Below are 25,512 nucleotides of genomic sequence, written 5' to 3'. Positions count from 1 at the left end.
CTGTCCTCTACCATCCTCTGGAGTCCATCTAAGCTCACGCCTGTTGCTTCGGTGACTCCATCCAGCCACCTCCTTCTCTGTCGTCCCCTTCTTCTTCTTTTGCCCTCCATCATTCCCAGCATGAGGCTCTTCTCCAGGAAGTCCTTCCTTCTCATTAGGTGGCCAAAGGATTTGAGTTTCCTCTTCAGGATCTGGCCTTCTATATTCCTATCCGGGGTGGGTTCTGGCTTCTACTACTCTCAATTTGCTCAGGGATGCGTTTCGTGTGTGCGCACACCATGCGGGCTTCACGTGCATGCACAGTAGTGAAAAAAATGCTTCTGCGCACGGGCAGAAGCCAAAAACAAGATGGTGGCACCTGTGGTGCCACCAATAGAACCAGTTTGGGGGAGTGGCAGACCGAGTTACTACCTACTCGGCCGAACTGGTCTGAACTGGTAGGAACCCACCTCTGGTTTCTATGGAATATAGATCTTCACAACATCCGACTTTCCTTTCACCACCAGATACATCCACACCTGAGCATCCTTTCGGCTTTGGCCCAGTCGCTTCATTCTTCCGGGCACTACTAGTACTGGCCCTCTGCTCTTTCCCAGTAGCATATTGGATATTTTTTAAAGTAGAAGGGTTTTTTTTTTTTAAAAAAAAACTCCTCTCTTTCCTCTACACACTTAGTGTTTCTCAACCTTGGTACTTTTGAGTCCTGTGGACTTCAACTCCCAGAATCCCCCAGCCAGCGTCCACAGGACTCAAAAGTCGCCAAGGTTGAGAAACACTGCTCTAACACAGTAGTGTTTCTCAGCTTTGGCAACTTTTAAGATGGGCGGACTTCAACTCCCACCATTCCTCAGCCAGCATGCTGCCTGGGGAATGCTGGGAGTTGAAGTTCACCCATTTTAAAGTTGCCAAGGCTGAGACACACTGCTCTGGAGAATATTAATGTTTCCCCTCTGCAAGGCATATTTCATATTTATAATCTCTGATGCCTTTTTAAAAATATTACTCATGGCACATTCCCCAAGTCTGAGGGTAAAAAGAATTGTCTGGCACTTCCATTCAGCTAGGCTAGTGATTCTCAACCTTGGCCAGTGTAAGATGTATGAACTTCAACTCCCAGAATTCCTTGTGTTGGCTGGGGAATGCTGGGAGTTGAAGTCCACATATCTTAAAGTGGCTGGAGCACTAAGCTAGGCAGAGAGAGAGAGAGAGATCAAGAAAGAATGCGGAGCCCTTTTATCTTCTCTCCTGCAATATTTAGAAATTTTCCCTAGAAACTGGCTTTATCCAACATTCTCCCTTTTGCGGTAGTCTTCCGTTTTCATTTTCATCCAGGTTTTGTTTTATTTTCAAGTAAACACTTTGTAGAGATCAGATTTTATCTGAGAAGGGATACTCTCTCCCAGTCTCTTTATAACAGGATCAGGGATCAGTCCATTGGCCACTTCACAGGCACACAGAGGAAATTTCAGATTTTTAAAATGGGTGGTACAATCAGAAATCAGAGACAGAGTTCACTAAAACCTGTTGCACAAGCCAAGTGTTGCTGTGTGTTTCCAGCTCTTGCAAAATATGTTCATGTTTGTTTTCAAAACTCAAGGGCTTTCCTTCCTTCTTTCGCCCACAACCGCGTGGGGTCATATAGGGTAGAGAAGTGCAAATGGAGCATTAAACTTCATTTGGCCCTTCTTCTGTCCAACAACCACCTTCTCTGCTTCCTTCCTAGCTTCCATTTATGGTATATTTGTACCTGGAATATTGTGTACAATTCTAGATGGGAAAATGAAATTATCAGGGAGTTTATATCAGAGGTGGGCTTCAAAATCCAGCGTTACCGGTGCGCTTGCGGTTGACGCTTCTGCACATGTGCAGATGCATCCGGGTGGGTGGGCGGAGCCTCCTGCCTCCACTACTAGCGGTTCGGCCGATTCTGGTTTATATCCACTGCCTATAAGAAAAAGACTAAACAGGGATTACCAATAGTTTACCAATAAAGGAGAATATTTGAAGCTCAGGGCTAACATGAGGGGTCCTTGGTGCTCTCTGAGCTTGCTTGTTTTCTTATAGACATTTCATTACCCAAACTAAACATCATCAGTGCTAGAAGGCAGTGGGGTCTTGCACTGATGATGTAACCTAGTTTGGTAATGAAATGTCCGAAGGAAAAAAAAAACAGTCTCAGAAAACATTTTTGACCAGTTGCAGCAATTTACTCTTTGGTTGATGGTGATTTACTACCTTTTTTTGCTGATTTCTGTCAAAAAAAATGCAATTGGGAAGCTGGATTCACTGAATGGCCATGTGATTTGCTTAACAACCTAAGTGATGTACACACGACTGCAGTAAAAATCGTCACAAAAGGAGGTCTAACTTGACTAATCACTGCAACAGCTTACAATGGAAGTTCCAGTCCCAATTGTCCTCATTAGTCGGGGGCTGCCTGTACATTACATGGCTTTAAATGGGAACTAAATAAATCCAAACAAAACAAGCATATGTATTTATAAAACAATAAAAGGGGGTTAAAAATAAATATCAAGGATTATCAATTTTCAAGACTCAGTGTTATCACTGGAGGAAGCGGGCGTCCAAATATTTGGAATAAATGCATGTACAGGAAGTGGTATTCACATTTTCGCACTCGTGAGTACTGTAACCTTGGGGCACATCAGAATCAGCTGGGCTACAGATGATGTGAATAAAATCAAGATATAAATCTGGTTGGCTGCTATGAGAAAAATGCTAATTAAGGTGGTCCTTGGATTGATCCCTCAAGGCTAACCTTGTTTTCCATAAAAGCCTTTAGACGAGCCTTTCCCCATTATAATTTCATGGAATTTTTAATGAGCCAATCCAAGGTTTTGCCGCCTACACAGCCACAAGTTCAGAATGTGCACCTCTAATTAAGAAGAGGCATTATCGCTTTTCCTTCACAGAAAATAGGGTACATCTTCTAACACTCTACGATGCATAAATGGACCCTCTAAAGACAAAGGAAGCATATCTTGTTCCTCCATTTCATTTTATTTGTGTGAAAACACGTGTAAACTTATGCAAAGATGTGCAGAAAATGCATCAGCGACAAAGGACCTCACACGATCTTGTAAATTAGATGTCTTTAATCAGGTGAATTAAGTCCTGAAGCATTTCTGTAAAGGTGTATGTAAAGTTATTCAGGCCTGAATCTCCCAATTTCTTTCTTTAAAGGAGCATACAGCCCAGACTGTTGATGGAAAGTTTTAGAAAGAAAAAAAAACACTTTCAAACTAAATATATATATATATATATATATATAATAAAAATGCCAGTTCCTTTTCACAGCTTTGATTTTATTGTTTCTTTTCTTTAAAATTTAAATTAATAAACTAAGTAAACAACTTTTCCGGATTTCGGGGACAGACAGAAGGGGTTATTAAAGATACAGATATAGTTAGCAGATACAGGTTTTCAACAAATCTCACCTCAGTTCAACCTAGGCCTTATACCTTTGTAAGTCTCCCCCAGGAGAAAAGAAAAAGTAGATTCTAGGAAGAATAAGGGAATTTTAAGGGAATTAAAACAAGCCAGGCAGAACAAAGGTACCATGATGATAGCTTATTTTTTTTCACGCAAATAATTAGATGCAGACATTTTGACGAGAGATGAATGAACTTCATAGAGATATAAAATATATATATATATACTGTATATAAACCTCCCTAATACTCTCCCCATATGAAGAATGCCAGAATATATTTAAGAGTTAAGAGTTTCAAAAATCTAAAAAGTTACTGAATGCAAAGCAAGCTCCTTTTAGCCCTGCTAAAGGCTCCGGATTGACTTCACCCAGAGTTCTTCAATCTGGTACCTTCCAGCTACAGTATGTTATTGACTTCCCATTCTAGGATATACAGTTCTGATTGGCACCAGATTGGGAACAGCTCTTGCTTCATACATCTTCAGCTGGATTTTCAACTCAGAATAGGCAGCAAACTCTCTGCAGAAGGGGCTTAAGATGGTGACCTTTGTTGTGTGTATGTGAGGCTTTGTTTGCGTGGTCACAAGCACCATCTTTTTTTTTTTCACATATGCACACGTAGACACGCAGCCTGATACGTGGGGAAAGGAGTTAGAGAGCCAAAAAATGGGGGTAAGGAGATGTTAAATCTATATACAGAGAATCCTTAGGCCGAATGTACAAGCAAGCGGGGAAAATCACACCAGTTTGTGAGGGAGGAAACTTTTTGCACTTGTGACACTACTGTACAGGGTGAGGTTCCAGAAGGGAGAGAAAGTGGAAGGATGGGCATCGCTCACAAACATATCCTGGGTTCGCAAAAGTGCCCTGCATTCATCAAGGGCAGAATAATAATAATAATAATAATTAATAGAACCAACAACAGTGACAACTACAACAGCGTATCCCTGTTAGACTCAGAGGAGTAAAATCAGGGCAGACGGTCAGTTGAGAATTATTTTGGAGCAAACTTCGCTTTGCTTCATTGGCCCTGAGGAAAAAGACTGCACTCCCTTTGCTCTTCATTTTGTTTTCTTGTCTCAGTGTTTCCCATTGATGTGGGACTTTTAAGTTAAAAAAAGACAGTATAGCTATGAGGGCAAACCTCAGGCTTTGATGCTCAGTGTTTAGACACAATGCACACAGGATGCCTCTCCTTAACATACTTAACATGGTTACTGATGTAGGTAGTTAGCACCCACCACCCCTCTCCTAGGAAAATGAGATATTTTAGAAAATATTAAAAGAACAAAACATTTCCCCTAAAAGGGAGGCAGAAACTCAGCCCACACCCCACCTTTGTCAATGGGCCTGAGCCAGTCTATTCTACATAACAAAGATCTACCTCCTTCAGGCAGAGCCAGAATAGGAATCCCAAAGCCCTTTCATGACATCATCACCAGTAATGGTATTCTATTGTCTTCACTACCAGTTCGGTAGCAGGAGCGCATACTTGTCTGGGCATGCACAGAAGGTCTGTGATGACATCTGGGTGGGTGGGCGGAGCCTTGCGCCACTGCGACTACCGGTTCACTTGAACCGGTGCGAACCGGTAGAATACCACCTCTGATCATCACCCAGCAAGAGTCAACCAAGCTTTGGACTCAGGACATCCTACAGAGCTGTCCCTGCATGGCCCCCTGGGAGTCTGATAGAATACAAAACTCAAATTCTAAAGCCCAGAGAGGGCATAAAACCAGGGACGTTCAGCCTCTCTTCCCTTTTTTTCTTCACCCACCATCTTCAAGGCATGTGATCCTGTCCACCACTAAAACCATCTTCTCAAGCAACTTCCATGAATCCAGTGTCTTTTCCCCCACTTGGAACTGAAAACCCAGGTGGACATTCCTTCCAACACTGAGTTTGCCCATTGTTCTGGATTTGCAGAATAAAACCAACAGGAGAGCTGGTTTGATCTAGTGGTGAAGACACCAGGCTAGAAACCAGGAGACTGTGAGTTCTAGTCCCATTTTAGGCATGAAATCCATCTGGGTGATTTTTGGGCCAATGACCAGGAGACTATGAATTCTAGTCTCTGTCTCCCCCCCTTCCTCTTAAGCATGAAAACTGGCTGGGTGATTTTGGGCCAGGCGGGCCCTCTCTCAGCCCAACCCACTTCACAGGTGGTCGTTGTGGAAAAATAGGAGGAGGAAGTATTAAATATCTTCGCCACCTTGAGTTATATTATTAAAAATAATAAAGAGGGATTGGAAATAAACCTCTAACTCCCCTCCCCCCCGCCCACAATTAAATCACAGAGAACTGAACCAAGGCTAATACTACCGTAATCAAGCTAATTGTGTTGGGTGAATGAAGCTGACGGTTCGTGGGACAGAAACACTGGCATTGCAGTGCCAAGAAAGGAATATCTAGTCCCAGAGGCCAGGTCCTTGCTGCAGACCTACAGGGCATCAACACCAGCGCACTCAGATCAGGAACATCAGCTTGTGATCCGATTTTGCCACAAACCCTAAATTCACGGAGCGAAAAGAAGAGGCCTCCCGTCACAAGGGGGGAAAAAAAAACAGGAAGAGAACAGCTTCTGGATTTTGTTTTTCCCCAAGGAGTAGCCACGAGCGGCTACTTTCTTGTGGGTATTGAAATAAAGCATTGGGTTCCTGCTTTTTGTTCGCCTTGCACCTAATTGTCTCTGAGCGAAGTCGGAAACACAGAGCAAGTCAGGTAAAACCCATCGGGGGTCAGTTGACCAAGTGAGAGGAATTTGGAATGGAAGAAGGGGTAGCTCATGTGGCCAAGAGGGAGGAGGGAGGCTCAAAATGGAGGGAGGGGGCTTAGGACGGAGGACCTAACATTCCACTCTGGGTCACGTGACCAAGAGGAAGGCGGCTTAAAATGAAGGACAGCTCCATTCTGGGTCACATGACCAGGAGGGAGGGAGCGTAGAATGGCGGGCCTACCAGCTCCATCCTGGATCACGTGACCAAGGAGGCTTAAAATGAAGGAGGTGGCAGCTCCGTTCTGGGTCATGTGATCAGATCTTAGAATTGAGCACATGGCAGCATCCTCAGCCGATGCCTAACTGTGTCTCTGACAGGTGAAATGGGTGGGGGAGGAGTTTCTCATAGCTCCTGTAGTTCCCATCTGGGTCCGACCCATTTTCAAACTCAACTGTCTGTCTTGTCCCCCTATATCCCATATGGTCCCATTCTGTTCAGTTTTTGCTGGCGGCCTAAGTCCCAAAAGAGGACTTCAGAAAGAGGCTGGGGAATTCTGGGAGTTGAAGTCCATGCAGCTTAAAGTTGCCGAGGTTGAGAAATTGATTGAGCCAGAGGAATCTGTCTTCCCTTTGTATCTTGTTTGTCAGAATATCTTTCGGTGTGGGGCAGGCATCGGTTGCTGCCGGCATTACTGCCGGTTCGGTGCGTGCACGCTCCTTTCGCTCGTGCGCGTTTGCCCATAAATGCAATTCAAATTGTTCTGGGCGTGCACAGAACTGAAAACAAGATGGCGCCACTGCCCACACCACCTGGGGAACCAGTTTGAGGGTGTGGCAGGCCTGGGTTACTGGGGTCCAGTAATCCAGGCCGCCAAACCACTACTGGTTTTTGCTGAACCGGTAGGAACCCACCACTGGTGTGGTGAGTGGAAAAGAAAGAAGGAAGTATAGGCTGAATCACATTGCAATCTAAGGTGGTTTGTTTTTCTGTGGCTTAGCACACTGCATGACTTTTCTGCTGTGGCCCCTGCCCTCTGAAACAGCATCCTCACCAAGGCGGTAATAGTCCTATTCCTGTTAGTCTTTGGGAAAGCCCTGAAAATGCGGATTTTCTAGCCGGCTTTGGGATCCCATCGAAAAGTCCACAGGATGGTTATATTTTGGTTAGATCAGTGTTCCTCAACCTTGGGAACTTGAAGATGTCCGGACTTCAACTCCCAGAATTCCCCAGCCAGCATCCACTGGCTGGGGAATTCTGGGAGTTGAAGTCCGGACATCTTCAAGTTCCCAAGGTTGAGGAACGCTGGTTTAGATAAATATTCTCTCTTGCAATCCTACTTTCATTTGAATGCTTAAGTTTAAAAAAAAACAAAACAGCTATGATATTAAGTTTTGGGGGTAGGCTGCTCAAGAGTCATATCCAAGTGAAATGGGCGGCCCCATAACTTTATTATGTAAATATGAAACTCAACGCCACCTCTCAAATACGCAGACCAAGATTCCGCGCAGCGTCGTCAACCGAGGCAGTTATGGCTTCTTAGAAAATCATGGACCAGCCAAGGAACCCTATCCTAGTCTGTCAGGAAAATCAGGGCACAGTATAACAGCAAACGTAACCATGATCGGCAACCCTTGGACTTTTTCTGCGTGTAGTTTTCCCACCAAGGCTCAAATAAAAAGCGGGCATCACCCCATTAATCCCCCTCCCCCCCAATTCTTTTAGACAAAAGAAAAACCAGGATAAGCATCCCCAATGGTGTTGAGACAGAAGGAATCGCCCAGACTTGTTCGGTAAAGATTCCCCTCGCACATATGTGCTAGTCATTCCCGACTCCAGAGGGCGGTGCTCATCTCCGTTTCAAAGCCGAAGAGCCAGCGCTGTCCGAAGACGTCTCCGTGGTCATGTGGCCGGCATGACTAAATGCCGAAGGCGCACGGAATGCTATTTTACCTTCCCACCAAAGGCGTTTCCTATTTTTTCTACTGGCATTTTCTTTACGTGCTCTCGAACTGCTAGGTTGGCAGAAGCTGGGACAAGTTAACGGGAGCTCACTCCGTTAGGCGGCGCGTGGGATTCGCACCGCCAAACTGCCGACCTTTTCTGATCGACAAACTCGGCGTCTTAGCCCCCGAGCCAACGTGTCCCATGGGAAGCAAATTCCCCCAAATCCTTCTGACCCTACTTGGGGATCTTATGCTGGGTTTGTTCATTTCGAAAGCCGCAATGGCAGCCTTTGAGAGCCAGGGTCTCAAAGGCTAGCCCACTCTTTCTCAACAGCCAAAGGGTTGCTGCTGGGGGGAAAAACACGAACTTGGGTGTTTTCCAGCAGAGCCTTGCAGAAAAGTGCCAAGACCTTCCTGGATGAAAAAGCGGTGACAGAATGTGCTGTGGGAGGGGCTGGGAAGCATCATGGAAAGGTTGTTGTGGTTGTTGAGAGGAACGCAGAAGGAGGGGAGGAGCGGATGGGGCATTAAGAGGGCTGGAGGGGGGGGTAGGGCTAGGCTCTTAGAGCACAGTCTTGTCTAAATCCACCTTGACCGGCAGTAGGCCTGCTTCCTTGTTCTCCTCCGTGGGGCCGATGGCTATGGCAATGACGGGGCGTAAGGAATAGGGCACAGGTCCATCTAGGTCTTCCAGGTATTCTTTGTCCCCATTGATGCTCAGGGGCTAGAAGGAAGGACAGAGAGAGATTGTTACAAAAAATGCTGTCGCTGTAATTCTCCTTCTCGGATGGCTTTAGAAGAGGCTGGGCAGCCGCCTGGTTTAATCATTATTAACTACCTGGTGTGGTTTTAATTCAGGTGGTCTAATTCAGGTGTGTCCCACTTTGGCAACTTTAAGACCTGTGGACTTCAATTCCCAGAATTCCCAAGCTGTCTGGCTAGGGAATTCTGGGAGTTGAAGTCCACAGGTCTTAAAGTTGCCAAAGTTGGACAAAAGGTAAAGGTCTCCCTGCATATGCATGCTAGTCATTTCCCGCTCTAGGAGGCGGTGCTCATCTCCGTTTCAAAGCCGAAGAGCCAGCGCTGTCTGAAGACGTCTCCGTGGTCATGTGGCCAGCATGACTAAACGGCGAAGGCGCATGAAGTGCTGTTAGCTTCCCACCAAAGGTGGTTCCTATTGTGCTACTTGCATTTTTAACGTGCTTTCGAACTGCTAGGTTGGCAGAAGCTGGGACAAGTAACGGGAGCTCACTCCGTTACGTCGCGCTAGGGATTCGAACCCCTGAACTGCCGAACTTTCTGATCGACAAACTCAGCGTCTTAGCCCCTGAGCCACTACGTCCCTTGTTGGATACCCCTGATTTAATTGGTTTTCCAGCACATTGCAGACGGGAGGACTAGATGACTCTCTTGCAATGCCTTCCAACTCCATAGGGGCCGTCCTTGACTTACAACCATTCATTTAGCGACTGTCTGAAGTTACGGCACTGAAAAAAATAACTTACGACTGGTCCTTGCATTTATGACCTTTGCAGCATCCTCACAGTTGATGAAATTCAGGGGCTTGGCAACCAGCATAGATTTACAACAATTGATGTGATCACCTTCTCACGGCAAAGTCAAGACGGGAAGCCAGATTCACCGCATGATTCATTTAACAACCACGGTGATTTGCTTCACAACCATGGCAAAAAGATAATATCGGGTGCAACTCAATTAACCATCGTCTTGCTCAGGGATAGAAATACTGGTCCCATTTGTGGTCATAAGTTGAGGACTACCTGTAATTTTGTGATGGGGAGTGTGTCAGGCCTGCAGTTATATTCCCTTTTAGGATCTTTGGCCTGCTACACTCTCTATTATTTCATTATCCTGTTTCATTAGTGTAGTAATTGGGAGGGGGAATAGAATGGAGTAGAATTGTGGAATGTGTTGTTGTCATTCCTTTCTAGAAGCCCAAGGTCATCTTTTGTCTCCGCATCTCTGCACCTGACTGGAACCAGCTCGGTGGAGATGCCAGCGTGGCCGAAGAAGATTGGACCATGTGATGGATTTATGGGTGTGGGGATAAGATGATGAACTTTCAACTGGGTGGAATCCCAGGAAGTTTTCAGATTTGGGATTCCACAGTTCGTTGCCAACATGTCTGTCTTATTAAATTGGAACTTGAAGGATAGCTCTGCCTTGGACTCTGGTTTAATTCTGCATGAGATTTGGAACGCTGACAGAGTGATTTGAACGATATTCCCCAATATGGTAGCTCCCGGCTGCCTCCTATTTAAGCTTCCCAGAATTCCCAACCATCTTCAAGTGCCTCCCAAAACTTCTGGGAATGAGCCCAACACAAGTAAGTCAGTCAATAAATACAGGCATACCTCATTGCTTTATTATCTATGGAGATTCTCAGTCATCCAGGTCCTGGTTGTCTCAAAGATGCTTTTTTCAAGAGGCAACTGGACTTTCTGGTTTTACTTTGAAGACGTTTCGCTTCTCATCCAAGAAGCTTCTTCAGCTCTGACTGGATGGTAGGGAACGGAAGGATTTATACCAGTGGGGAAATTTTTTTTGCCACTGGTTCTCTGGGCGTGGCTTGGGGGGGAGTCATGTGACTGGGTGGTCGTGGCCAACTTTTTTTCACTTTTTAAAGCATTTTTTTCCTGCCAGTTCGGGCGAATAGGCAGGAAATAAATGCTTTAAAAAGCGGGGGGGGGGGGGGACACACGGGACACTTTTAACGATTGAGCAGCTCACGCAGTCCTAGGAAGATTTTTATTTTTTTTACTATTGGTTCACAGAACCAACGACAATCGTCCCTCTTGGTTCAGCCGAAATGAGCTAAACGGGGAGGATTTCACCGCCGATTTATACTCTTGGATGAGAAGCGAAACATCTTCAAAGAGAAAGCCAGAAAGTCCAGCTGCTTCTTGGAAAAGCAACTTTGCTTTATTGCACTTCGCAAATATTGCAGATTTTTGTTTTTTAGAAGCTCCCCCACCAGCAAGAAGATTATGACTCGCTGAAGGCTCAAATGATGAATACCATTTTTAGCACTGTTTTTAATTAAGGTATCAGGGGTGGGTTCCTGCCAGTTCTAACTTCTTCTATAGAAGAGGTTCCACAAATCTATCGTTCCGTTTAGAACCGGTTCCAGCTGCCTCCCCACGCCTGTCCGCACATCATCAAGATGAAGAGCGAGAGGAGGAATTCTGGGAGTTGAAGTCCACAAGTCTTAAAGCTGTCAAGTTTGAACACCCCTGGGGGAGGTTTTTTCTAAGGGTTAGGGGTGCAAGGGTCTTTTAACTTGACAGCTTTAAGACTTGCACACTTCAATGCCAGAGTTCCTGAGCCAACATTTTGGTTTCTAAGCAAGAGCATTGTTAAGTGGGTTTCGCCACATTTGACAAGCTGGCCATGCCCACCCAGTCACATGACTGCCAAGCCACTCCCATTTGATCACATGGATGGCAAGCCACTCCCACAAAGCAAGCCACACCTACAGAAGAGGTTCTAAAAAATTTTGAAACCCACCACTGTAAGGTATGTACTTTTTCATAAGGTACATTGGGGTTTTTTTAAAGACATAAATAACAGACTACAGGATAGTGTAGATGTAATTTTTCTATGCACTGCAAAAAACCCCAAAATGTATGTGACTCACTCTATTGGGATATTCGCTTTATTGTGTTGGGCTGGAACTGAAGCCGCACTATCTCCAAGGTATCCCTGTGAATCTGTGTACCGCCAGACGCTCAATGACTCTCGGCGGCTCACAATAATATCCAGACCCACTGGGATGTCCCAGCACAGCTGCAAGAACAAGTGGGGTTTCATGGGGATTTTATGTTGTGGGTTTTTAATGTTGTAAACCACCTGGAATCCCCCATGTATGAGTTGGGTATGTTGTGGCCCACCAGTGGCCAACGGAGCTGGTAGCAGACTCAGACAGTGAGGAGGTTGGGGAGGAACATGGGCCAGTCCTGGAGTCTGGGGAAGGCTCTGATGAGGGCTCTGTATCGGAGGCAGAGAAGGAAACAGGGCCGTCTGACAGTTATCAGCTGCCTTCGGAGTCAGACATCAGTTGTGTGTGTGAGAAAGAGAGAGAGACAGACAGAGACAAAGACAGAGAGAGAGACACACACACAGAGGGAGGGCGGGAGAGGAGACAGGGAGAGAGACAGACAGACAGACACAGAGGGAGGGCGCGAGGGAGGGTGAGGGTGGGAGAGACAGACAGGGAGAGGGACAAAGAGAGAGAGAGAGACAGACAGACAGACACAGAGAGAGAAAGGGCGGGAGGGGAAGGGAGAGGGAAGGCGGGAGAGAGAAAGAGAGAGAGAAAGACAGACAGACACAGAGAAAGGGAGGGCGGGAGAGACAGACAGGAAGAGAGACAAAGAGAGAGAGATAGAAAGACACAGAGAGAGGAAGGGCAGGAGGGGAAGGGAGAGGGAAGGCAGGAGAGAGAAAGAGAGAGAGACAGAGACAGACAGACAGACACACAGAGAGAAAGGGCGGGAGGGGAAAGGAGAGGGAAGGCGGGAGAGAGAAAGAGAGAGAGAAAGACAGACAGACACAGAGAAAGGGAGGGTGGGAGAGACAGACAGGAAGAGAGACAAAGAGAGAGAGAGAGAAAGACACAGAGAGAGGAAGGGCAGGAGGGGAAGGGAGAGGGAAGGCAGGAGAGAGAAAGAGAGAGAGAGAGACAGAGACAGAGACACAGAGAGAGGAAGGGCGGAAGGGGAAGGGAGAGGGAAGGCAGGAGAGAGAAAGAGAGAGAAAGAAAGAGAGAGAAAGACAGACAGACACAGAGAAAGGGAGAGACAGACGGGGAGAGAGACAGAGAGAGACACACACACACACACACTCACACACACACAGAGGGAGGGTGGGAGAGACAGAGCGGGAGAGACAGGAGAGAGACAAAGAGAGAGAGAGAGAGAGGGAGAGAGAGGGAGGGAGAGGGAATAAGAGATGTCCTGAGTCTTAGAGTGACCAGAAGCTCTTTTCTTCAGTATTAAGGACTTTTCTTTATCTGTAATAGAAGTATCTTATCAGAGGTATTGAATTGTGTCCTTCAATCTCTGGCTATGAGTCTTCCAGTGTATATCAGCCTGGCAAATGTCCAAAAACATCTTGGATGAGAGCAGTGCTTATCCTTTTGAGAATAGGAAGTTAGGGATTAAAGGATTCCATCAGAATCTACACTCATCTATTCACAGGGCCATTGTTCTCACTGCAGGCTTCTCCTTGGCTTAAGGCCAACTGTGCAGGGTTGTTGGGGTGATAAAATTGGGCTCGGGTAGGTAGACAGAATCACTGACCCTTTTGAAAGATAGTCCTCAGCTTATAACAGCAATTGGGTGCTAAACCACAAGGTTACGCGATGAGCGTGTCACTTAGCGACAGCAATTCCAGCAGTCCTCATTGCTGTGGTTAAATGAGGACTGTACAGGTTGCTAAGCAAGGATTTCACTTGACGGCAACTTTCAACTTCCTACTGGCTTCCCCAATGACTTTGCTTGTGGGAAAGGCTCAAGGAAGGTCTCAAATTAGAACCATGTGACTGGGGCTTGCTGCAACAGCATAATCACAAGCCAGAAGCCTGGATCACAATCACATCACCATGAGGATGCTGCAACAGAGAGAATGATGAGGACTAATCCTAAGTACCATTCATTTAGTGCTCTCGTAATTTTGAACAGTTGCGGAATGAATGGTCATAACCGAAGGACTATGTGTATATTTGAGAGGAAAACTATTATATCAGAATACATTGCTTACCGTATTTTTCAGACTATAAGACACACCAGTGTATAAGACGTACCAAGATTTCGAAGAGGTAAGTAAGAAAATAAAAGTTTTTGCCTTCCCCCAGCCCTGCTGAAGCCTGCACAGTGCCGTTGGGGGCTTAGGGAAGACAAAAAAGCCTCCGCTTTTGTGAAAAACAGGCTGCGGGGATGGGGCTTCGGGAGGCCAAAAATGGCTGTATTCGGTGTATAAGATGCACCAATATTTCCACGCTCTTTTAGGGAGGAAATGGTGTGTCTTATACTCCGAAAAATACGGTAGCTATTAAAGTTGATAATAAAAAGTAACTAATTATTGGGAGCAATATATGCTGACTCTGTAAACCTATGCTTAGAGAGGGCTGTAAAGCACTATAAAGCGGTATATAAGTGCTATTGCTATTGCTAATACCCAGATTAACCTGTTGCCCAAAAAAACAATAATGACTCTGCATATTTAAAGATGGATCAATGATTTTTGGAAAATGTCTGTCCCTGCGTTAATTGTTTGCTAGCTGAACTGAATAGTTACTGCGCAGGTCATAGGCCTTATCTGACAATGATTTACTGCGCATGCTTCTTAACACGTTTCTTAATACATCACACATTCCAGAGACTTCTGAACTTCTGTTTACCTGCCAAGGCAGGCACATAGCTCTGCAGAGATGTAATTAATTTAGATAGTAAGGTTTTGTTTATTTCTTATTTTCATATTAAAAGTTTTGTTTTTAATCAGAACATGTTATCGGGTCTTATTTTCGCTTTTTCTGAAGATATGCTTTTTAGGAAAGCCGACGGTCTACACCTCATTAGCTCAGGGTGAAATTTCCCCTGACAATGTCAGGGGCCAAAGCAATCTTCCTAATTGTCTTCTTGGTCTCCAGAACCCCAAATCAGAGGTCATGCAATCCAAAGTCCTGAAAAAAGACTTAGCCAGCGACGAACAGAGCTACAAAAAGGACCCACCCCTGTTAATTTCTCCCTACCTGAGTCTTGACGTGTTGATCCGGCGCAGTCACCAGACTGGCGCAACTCAGCCAGAGCATCACCATGATGGAAAGGAAAAGACAAGCAGCCAGAATCCAGCGGGGCAGCCCCGAACGCCTGTAACACCCACAAGCAGCCACCCCACCCGCCAAAGAGAGGCCACAAGGTTACTATGGACAGAGGGAGAGAGGGCTTCAAAGTATCCACATATACATGCGTAGAGACACTTTTGCTAACAATTAAGATATTGGCCTAGAAACCAGGAGTCGGTGAGTTCTAGTCCTGCCTTATGGACAAAAGTTGGCTGGGTGACTTTGGGCCAATCACCAGGAGTCGGGGAATTTTAGTCCCGCCTTATGCCCAAAAGTTGGCTGGGTGACTTTGGGCCAATCACCAAGAGTCGGTGAGTTCTAGTCCCGCCTTTTGCAGAAAAGTTAGCTGGGTGACTTTGGGCCAATCACCAGGAGTCGGTAAATTTTAGTCCCGCCTTATGCACAAAAGTTGGCTGAATGACTTTGGGCCAGAGAGTCTAGCTTTCTTCAAAGCACCTGAAGGCAGGACAAGAAGCAATGGGTGGAAACTAATCAAGCAGAGAAGCAACTTAGAACTAAGGAGAAATTTCCTGACAGTTAGAACAATTAATCAGTGGAACAGAAGTTGCCTCCAGAAGTTGTGAATGCCCCAACACTGGAAGTCTTTAAGAAGATGTTGGATAGCCATTTGTCTGAAGTGGTGTAGGGTTTCCTGCCTAAGCAGGGGTTGGACTAGAAGACCTCCAAGGTCCCTTCCAATTCTCCTATTCTATTCTATTCTATTCTATTCTATTCTATTCTATTATCACCACAAAACGGTGAATTTTAGGCCTGCCTTATGCACGAAAGTTGGCTGTGCTGACTTTGTGCCAAATCAGTGGTGGCTTGCAGATGGTACGGCCCGGTATGGGCATACCGGAGCCTGCCCGGATCACCTGGTACCCTTTCTGAACGGTGCTCCGGAGTTCTTGCCCACCCACCCGCGCTCCTTACCTGTCTTTAAACTCTTCTGCGCTTCTGCGCACAGCACGTACAGCGCCTGCGTGATGCTCCGCAGAGCAACTGGAGCATCGCAGAGGCGTCGCTGGACGGTGACACATGCGCACACTGGGCATATGTGCGCATGTTCATGTGGAGGACGCTGGGCCCCGTTGCAAACGTACAGGTTGCAACGGGATCCGGAACCCACCATTGGGCCAAGCACTCTCTCAGTCCAACCCTCCTCACAGGGTTGTTGTTATGGGGAAAATAGGAGGAAGGTGTATTAGGAATATTCACTGCCTTGATTTATTTATGAAGTTATAAAGGCCAATAACATTTTAATATATCTATACATGGGTGACCATTTTTGCCCTATTTCTGATTGCTGATTAGCGGTTGATTTCTAACTTGTACTTCTGCCAATGTTTCATTCTTTATTGTCTAACATTTCACAGAGCTCTTATTGTTACATTGGGGGTCTGACCACGGGTGATCAGAAAAGGGAAGATGGGGATGGCAACAGCGGAATCGAAGCTCGGCCTCTTTTTTTTAATCTACACTGATGAATATTAAAAAAAATAAATACAGGTGGAGCTTCGGTCCCATTGTCAGAGCTATCAACTTGAGTTTTAAATTTTTTAAAAGAAAATATTTCTCAACAGGACTACAAAAGATGAACTAAATTACAACCAATAAAGAAAATATTTCTCAACATGACTACAAAAGATGAACTAAATTACAACCAATAAAGAAAGAATGAAAATAAAATGAATGAATAAATGGGGGAAAAAATTAAAGAGAAAAAGAAAGAAAGAAACCACAAAAGAAAGAAATTACTGGTGTCAGTCTTTCAATATAGACCAGGGGTCTGCAAGGTTGGCCCCTTTAAGACTGGTGGACTTCAACTCCCAGAATTCCGCAGCCAGTCTTAAAGGGGCCAACTTTGCAGACCCCTGATATAGACTAAGCTAGAAAACCAAAGTCCTGCCGGACAATATTGCTTTTATTTTAAAGTTATGGGACAGGTAGTCCTTGACTTAGAACTATTCATTCAGTGACCATTCAGAGTTATAATGGCACTGAAAAAAAGTGACTTATGACCACTTTTCTCACTTACGACCATGTTCTGACCGAGGCTTCCCAAGAGCATGAAACAAACTCCTTGTCCTGGCAAAAAAACCCTTTTATCAATTGACTGTGAATTCTATTCATTCACATCCGGCAAAGCCTTTCAAGGGAGGATTTACAGTCACAGACCTTCTCTGGCTTGGAGAGCTGCCAGGCCGACATCTGCAAAACTTGGCAAGGAGTTAAGGAGAGTCACGAACCAATTAAGCGAACTAATTGCCTCCTGCAAACTCCACTCCCCTTTCGCTCCTCTTTTATTTCCTCTGGGAGGGGCCATTCATCGTCCACCTGTGGCCTTACTCCCAAGTCGACCCCTGTTCTTTAGCTCTTCCCTTCGTCTGGCAACTCTGCACACACTGGGAACAGGCTCCAGCTGTTCGTCTGCCTCACTGATGTCTGACTCTGAAGGCAGCTGATAACTGGCATACGGCTCTGGCCCCCTCTCTGCCTCCGACACAGAGCCTTCATCAGAGCCTTCCCCAGACTCCAGGACTGGCCCATGTTCCTCCCCAACCTCCTCACTGTCCAACTCTGGTGGGCCACAACAGACTATAGCTGCATCGCTATGGTCACATAATTAAAAAATGGTCACTAAATGAATGTTTGTAAGTCAAAGACTACTTGTATGAATTTAATGTAGATGGGGGAAAACCCAAAGGGAAAAAAGGAAGGGAAAGCAGCATTTGCCTCAAGCCAAATGCAGATGTTTGGATTATCCTGCCACCAAGATCAGCTTCACCCACAATTTGTCTTGCATCTGATCCAATCCAAATATAATTTCATTCCCCAACTTTCTCAGTTTCCTTCGCTTCCTCATTTCTAAACCACAAGATTAAAAAAAAATAGAGCAGCATTACTTCGACATGCAGCCTAGGAAATCGTGCTCCAGAGGCATCTGAGATTCCCCCACGGGCTGAGCTGGGGCTGGAGCTGGACTCTTGGGCTCTTCGATGGGAGGTTTCTCCAATTTCTCCTGAAGGCCTGAAAATAAAATAAATGAGAAATGAGAAAAATAAAAAGGAAATTTATTTTTATTTTATTTATTATTCGTATTTATAGACCGCCCCCTCTCCCGAAAGGGACTCGGGGCGGTGTACAGTCACTAAAATGCGTTATAAAATACATACATAAAACAGTTAAATAATTAAATACGTAGGTGGAGGAGGTTGCAAGACTGTATATAGAATAATAAATATAGTACATTAAAAACTCTAATAACTCAAGAGTTAAAATATTACCCAAAATTACCCATTAAAATATATCCATCGGGAGGTAAAAACTAAGAATGTGCCAGGCCAGCTAATCGAAACAGGTGAGTCTTTAATTTTTGACGGAAGGAACGGAAGTCAGTGGTAGTTCTAATGTCGGGGGGGAGGTCATTCCAGAGGGTTGGGCCCATCACAGAGAAGGTCCTACCCCTAGGCGTCGCCTGCTGGCACTGCCTAGTGGACGGCACCAGTAGTAGTTCCTCCCTGTGAGAGCGGATTGGTCGTAGGGATGTGTGCGGGAGGATACGATCCCGCAGGTAACTGGGTCCTGTGCCATGGAGCACTTTAAAGATGGTAATCAATACCTTGAAACGCACCCGAAAAACCACAGGTAGCCAGTGCAGCTCGCGCAGGAGAGGTGTCACATGGGAGTATCTTGAGCTCCCCATAATCACCCGCGCGGCTGCGTTCTGAACTAGCTGTAGTCTTCGGATGCATCCCAAGGGAAGCCCCATGTAGAGGGCATTGCAGTAGTCCAGGCGAGACGTCACCAGCGCATGAGTGACCGTGCGTAGGGCATCCCGGTCCAGTAGGGGGCGCAATTGACGCACCAGGCGAACCTGGTGGAACGCCCCCCTTGCCACGGCTGCCACATGGTCATCCATAGACAGCCGGGCATCTAGGAGGACGCCCAAATTGCGCGCCCGCTCCACAGGGGGGAGTTGTTCACCCCCTATGGCCAGCGATGGAGTTAGCTGGCTGAACCGGGGTGCCGGTAGCCACAGCCACTCAGTCTTGGAGGGGTTGAATTTGAGTCTGTTGTCCCCCATCCAGACCCCGACGGCTTCCAAACACCGGGACATCACTTCGACAGCCTCGTTGGGGTGGTTTGGGGTTGAGATGTACAGCTGCGTATCATCAGCGTACAGATGGTATTCAACCCCAAAACCACGGATGATCTCCCCCAGCGGCTTCACATATGCGTTGAACAGGAGGGGCGAGAGGACCGACCCCTGCGGCACCCCACAAGAGAGTGGCCTCAGGGTCAACCTCTGCCCCCCTGTCAACACACATTGCGTCCGGTCAGAGAGGTAGGAGCCGAACCACCGTAGAACGGTGCCTCTGACTCCCATCCCCCCCAGCCGGCGCAATAGGATACCATGATCGATGGTATCAAAAGCCGCTGAGAGGTCTAATAGGACCAGGATAGAGGAACAACCTCTATCTCTGGCCCTCCAGAGATCATCAACCAATGCGACCAAGGCTGTCTCTGTGCTGTGCCCGGGTCGGAAACCGGACTGGCGTGAGTCTAGATATTCAGATTCGTCGAGGTGTCGCGGAAATTGCTGCGCCACCACATTCTCAACAACCTTCGCCAAAAAGGGAAGGTTGGAGACTGGACGGTAATTAGCTAGTTCCGTTGGGTCCAGTGAAGGCTTCTTGAGCAGGGGCCTCACCACCGCCTCTTTCAAGGCGGTTGGCAAGGATCCCTCACCCAACGAAGTGTTCACCAGGCCCAGAAGCCAGCCTCGTGTCGTCTCCCAGGATGCCAGTACCAGCCAGGAGGGACACGGGTCCATTGAACATGTGGTGGGTCGCAGCCGTCCACGTAACCTGTCCAAATCCTCGGGGGCAACAGAGTCAAACTCCTCCCAGAGTGGTCTCACAAGACTCGCTGTTGACGGCTCGTCCGGTCCACTGAAGGGGGCCCATCCGCTCCGGATCTGAGCGACTTTGTCCTGCAGATATTCCCCAAACTCCTCTGCTCTTCCCTGCAGGGGTGCCCCCCGCGTCCTCTGTGATAGGAGGGAGCGGGTCACCCGAAACAGGGCGGCAGGGCGGTTATCGGCGGACGCAATAAGGGCGGCACAATGTCTACGTTTGGCCGCCCTTAATGCCACAAGGTAAGTCCGCAAGTAGGCTCTTACCTGTGCTCGATCAGATTCGGAGCGTGAGGACCTCCACCTGCTCTCTAGACGTCTCCTGTGGCGTTTCATCACCCTCAGCTCCTCGGTAAACCAAGGAGCCCGGGTGGATCGCTGCCGCAGGAGACGTCGCAGAGGCGCAACCCGGTCCAAGGCCCCAGACGCCGCCCTATTCCAGGCGGCCGCTAGGTCCTCCGACCGGGAGCGGGTCAGGGCTATAGGTATTGGCCCAAGCTCCGTCTGGAATCTAATCCGGTTCCATCAGGTGCCTGGGGCGGTACCAGCTTAGACAGTCTGGTTCCGCCTCCTCGCGGTGGGAGGTAGCGCCAGGGAAGTTCAGCCAGAGAGATGAGTGATCAGACCATGACAGGGGCGTGATGACTAAATCCCCCATTCCCAGATCACTCGTCCACTGCTCAGATACGAAAACAAGGTCCAGTGTGTGACCACCTTCGTGAGTGGGGCCCTGAACTAATTGGGTCAGGCCCATGGCCGTCATGGAAGCCATGAACTCCCGAGCCACCTCAGAAGCCTCTCCCGTCGACGGCAAGTTGAAGTCCCCCATAACCAGAAGCTTGGGGGTCAACTGCCGTTTCCGAGATCAGCTCGAGGAGCTCGGGCAGGGCTGCTGATGCATAGCGAGGAGCCAAGTATACAATCAGCAAGCCCCACTGCCTCCCTGGGCCCCATTTCACACCAAGGGACTCACACCCGGGTATCTGAGGAACAGTGAACTCTCTCGGCTCCAAACATTCCCGAATAACTACCGCCACCCCACCACCCTTACCCAGGGCCCGGGGCTGATGAAATGCCCGGAAACCCGGTGGGCACATTTCCACGAGGGGCAAACCGCCCTCGTGGCCCAACCAGGTCCACCCAAATAAGAGGAACGGGTTACAAAGAGCTCAGGACGAGCGCCAGCAAGTTTATTTATTTATTTATTTATTTAACAAAAATTTTTATTGGTTTTTCAACATTTATAGGGAAAAGGGTAAATGGACAGGTATACAAATTTTGGCAGTTGCAAAATGTGACAGACGCCCCTCTCTCCATACTCATAGTATACATTTATATATAATGCATTGGTATATAATTGATTACAATCAGCATATTAGTTCTATTACTAAATTCAATCAGATTAGACATTACAGTATAAAATCCAGATATAATTCCATTATCACTTTCGGTCAGTTTATAATAATATGATTTTCTTGTTTATTTTTGTGATCTGAGTCTTCTTGCTATTGCCCCATCTCCCTCCACTGGCAGAGCTCTGGCCCCTCCCGTGTCCTGCGTGTCCGCTGTAGTGTCTCGTGTTTTTTCTAGGAGTGTTTTGTTTTTTTCCATAAAGGCCTGCGCCTCTATGGGTGAATTGATTCTAATTCTTGTCTCCTCCCAGAATATCAGCATACCTTCAGGCATCAACCATCTAAACCACACCCCTTTCTGGTATAATTTATTTGCTAATTGCGAATAATTCTTCCTTTTTTCTCTAATCTTCTTAGGGATCTGCTTCAGAATGGTTATCTCCATATCATGGTATGTCAATGCTTGCCCCCTTTGTACACCCAGAATTTCATCTCTTGTGCTTTTTCTAAGAAATTTAATGTGAACCTCCCTGGGTACATTGTGTGTTCTAGCATAAGCTGAGTTCACTCTATAAACCAGGTCTATATCCCACCCCATCTGTTGTTTTTCTTTGTGTGTGTAGTCAGCCAGGATGTTTATCATAATGTCCCTTATGTTTTCCCCATTTTCTTCTATAACATTTTGAAATCTAAGGTAATAGGACATTCTCTCAAATTCTATTTTCATCTGTTGGATGTCAAGATCTTTGTTCCCTTTCTGCACAGCTTCTACCTCCCCCCTCACCTCCTCCACCCCCCCTTCCACAAGATTCAGTCTTTGTGAATTCTTATATATTTGGGCTTGATTTTCTTTAATTTCATCTTTCATTTCCCTTAGTTGTTTCTTGATTTCCTCCTGGCCCTGTAAAATTTGTTGAAGCATTTGTTGAAAGTCCATCTCTGTAGTCTTAGATTGCATCAGTTCTGTTATCTTTGACTGTGTGGCTGGACTGGATGTTGCGGATGTTGGAGCGGAAGTGGCAAAGCCAGGTTTTCCAGGAGGGGGTCTTTTGGATGCCATCCTTTATAACGTTAGAAGTTCAGTCCAAATATAAGATAAACAGTTAGAAAAGAAGGGTAGCCAGGTAAGTCCGGGAGCAGAAGAACCAGGCAGAAGAGAATCTCTCCAATAAGTCTGGCAATAGATAGAAAATTTCCCCTAGAAAGTTTAAAAAATACCAATCCACAAGAGATTCCTCTGGGAGACACGGAGACAAAGACCGGAAGCCTGAATTTTAAAGGTGGAGTCAGGTTTCACAGTTCATAAAGACAACAGAAGTGTGCCATCTTGCCCTGCCAGTTTTGGGCACAGAGGCATAACAAAGTTTTAAAAAGTTCCAAAAGTCCTCAAATCACAGTAATATGTAGAATTAAATTGAAAAGAAAATCATCTCAGCCTGGGTGAGGCTTCATTCGTTGGCTCTCCCCCCTCCTCCTTCCCCGGGGGCTGAGAGCAAAATTGTTCCTCGCCGCTTGTCCAAGGGGGGGGGGGAAACCCCCTCCCTCCAGCCGCACCTCCAAAATACTCCGAAAGTTATTTTAAAGTTTTAAAAAGCTGAGTAATTCTTCATGCAGAATAGGGAATGAAGAGAGAAGCAACCTCACCGCACTGCAGCTGCTTCCTTCTATTGTTGCATTCTCCAGTCGGCTTATAGCGAGGCGCGAGGCGCAGGAACGCGAAGCGCCCTCCGAGCTTGCTCCCCGGTGCCTTGGGCGCGCGAGAGACCTCCCGCCGGCCGCCGGCGCTGCAGGAGTCCTCCGCGATGCCGCCCCTCCGGCAGGACCCCTCTGCGGGGTGTCCTGTGCCCCCCAAGGAGTGGGGAAGCCCACCGGGGAGCCGGAGCGGGCAAAGAGCTGACCGTCGCCGCCGCCGCCGGAACCGGAACAGCAAGTTTATTTATTTAGCAATAGCAATCGCACTTAGACTTATACACCGCTTCATAGTGCTTTACAGCCCTCTCTAAGCAGTTAAAAGAATCAGCATACCCCCCCCCCCCCAATAATCTGGGTCAACCTTGAGCCGGTGAGATTTGAACTGCTGAAATGCTGGCAGCTGGTGGTCTGCAATACTGCATTCTAACCAGTGGTGGGATTCAATTTGTTTTACTACTGGTTCTGTGGGTGTGGCTTGGGGGGCCTGGCAGGGGAAGGTTACTGCAGAATCCCCATTTCCTCCCGATCAGCTGGGACTCGAGAGGCAGAGAATAGATGGGGCGGGGCCAGTCAGAGGTGGTATTTACTGGTTCTCCAAACTACCGTATTTTTCGGAGTATAAGACGCACCCAGGTTTTGAAGAGGCAATTTTTTTAAAAGTAGGTAGGTAGATAGAGGGATAGAGAGGGAGAGAAAGAGAGAGAAATACAGTAGGTAGGTAGGGAGAGGGAGAGAGTAGTTAGGTAGGTAGGTAGGTAGGTATTTATTTATTATTTATTTCTTTGGATTTCTAAACTGCCCCCTCTCCCAAAAAGGGACTCGGGGCGGTGTACAGTCAGATAAAATGCAGATAAAATACAATAATATAAAACAATTAAATACTAAACATTTAGATGGAGGAGATAAGACTGTACAAGAAATAAATATACTATGGAAACCCTAAAAAACATCCCCAATTAAAATACCCAAACCCGATTAAAATATATAGGGATATATATAGAGAGAGAAATAGAGAGAGAGAGAGAGAGAGAGAAAGAGAAATATGGTAGGTAGGGAGAGAGAGTGTAGATAGGTAGGTGGATAGAGAGAGGGAAATAGAGAGAAATAGAGAAAAATACAGTAGATAGGTAGGGGGGAGAGAGAGAGTAGGTAGGTAGAGGGATATAGAGAGAAAAATAGAGAAATACAGTAGATAGGTAGAGGGGGAGAGAGAGAATAGGTGGGTAGGTATATAAATAGATGGAGGGAGAGAGAGAGAAATACAGTAGGTAGGTAGGTAGGGAGAGAGAGTGTAGATAGGTAGGTAGAGGGATAGAGAAAGAGAAAGAGAGAGAGAGAGAAATACAGTAGATAGGTAGGGAGAGAGAGAGTAGATAGGTTGGTAGGTAGAGGGATAGAGAAATAGAAATAGAGAGAGAGAGAGAAATACAGTAGATGGTTAGGGAGTGAGAGAGTAGATAGGTTGAAAGGTAGAGGGATAGAGAGAGAGAAATAGAGAGGGAGAGAAATACAGTAGGTAGGGGGAGAGAGAGAGTAGGTAGGCATGTATATACATAAGTAGATAGAGGGAGAGAGAGAGAGAAATACAGTAGGTAGGTAGGGAGAGAGACAGAGTAGGTAGGTAGGTAGGTAGGTAGATATTTCCAGGTGTATTTATCCATGTGCTGGAGAAGGAAATAGCTGACAACCTATAGCACCTAAGACTTTGTTTCTGCTGGCACAGCACTTGATCAATGTAATTCTCATCAACCATTCTAAGCAGCTTTCCGAAAGGGGAAAAAAAAAGTTTTTGCACTCTGCAAACCTCCCCAAAATGGCCCATTTTTTGTGAAAATGGGCCCATTTTTTTTAAAATAAAAGGCATGAATAGCCTTGGGGGGGCTTGCAGAGTGCTCATGGGGGGGGGGCAAAAATGAGCAAAAAACAGCCCATTTTTTGCAAAAACCCAGGCCTTTTTTATCAAAAAAATTGCATGCATAGCCTTATAGAGGCTTATAGAGTGCTGCTGGGGGCTGAGGTGGCAAAAATGGCCCATTTTCTGCTCAGTTCTGCCCTCCCAGCACCCAAGAGCTGTCTCCATAAGGCTATGCACGGCCATTTTTGTAAAGGGGCGGGGTTTCAGGAGGCAAAAAATGCTGTATTTTAGAGGAAAAAAGGTGCGTCTTATACTCTGAAAAATACGGTACTCAAAATTTCCACTACTGGTTCTCCAGAACTGGTCAGAACCTGGTGAATACCACCTCTGATTCTAACCACTGTTCCACTAGGGGTAGCTTATTTTATTTTATTTTGTATTTTACTTATTTCTTTTTATTTTTTTTAATTTTATTTCTGGCTTAGCTGATTGACAGTTCCATCTTCCACCTCCTGGCAAACATTTTATTGGGGAATTTTTAAGGGTATTTTAATATTTGTATTTTAACTAAGAATTGTACAGTATATTTTTTACCTCCTCCGTCTACGTCCACGTCTATGTCTATGTCTACGTTCATGTCTATGTATTTGTATATGGTTTTAACTTGACTGTACACCGCCCCGAGTCCTGCCTAGGAAAGGGTGTGGTCTAGAAAT

The 25,512-nt window shown here is 46.4% G+C and overlaps 1 protein-coding gene across 1 annotated transcript in view; it reads right to left on the bottom strand.

Moving 5' to 3' along the window:
* Positions 1-3,305: 3,305 nt before the first annotated feature.
* The window catches only part of TMEM59L (transmembrane protein 59 like), a 57,224-nt gene continuing 35,017 nt past the window's right edge, over positions 3,306-25,512 (bottom strand). Inside the window, exons 6-8 of the mRNA XM_081959924.1 lie at positions 17,886-18,009; positions 14,887-15,004; positions 3,306-8,838 (exon numbers count right to left, since the gene is read on the bottom strand). Coding sequence (XP_081816050.1) covers positions 8,677-8,838; positions 14,887-15,004; positions 17,886-18,009 — 404 coding nt within the window. The 3' untranslated portion in view covers positions 3,306-8,676. The remainder of the gene's footprint in view (positions 8,839-14,886; positions 15,005-17,885; positions 18,010-25,512) is intronic.

Source organism: Natrix helvetica (genome assembly GCF_964273705.1).
Source record: "Natrix helvetica genome assembly, chromosome: 1".
Taxonomy (NCBI): Eukaryota; Metazoa; Chordata; class Lepidosauria; order Squamata; family Natricidae; genus Natrix; species Natrix helvetica.
This window is presented reverse-complemented; position numbering and strand designations above follow the sequence as displayed.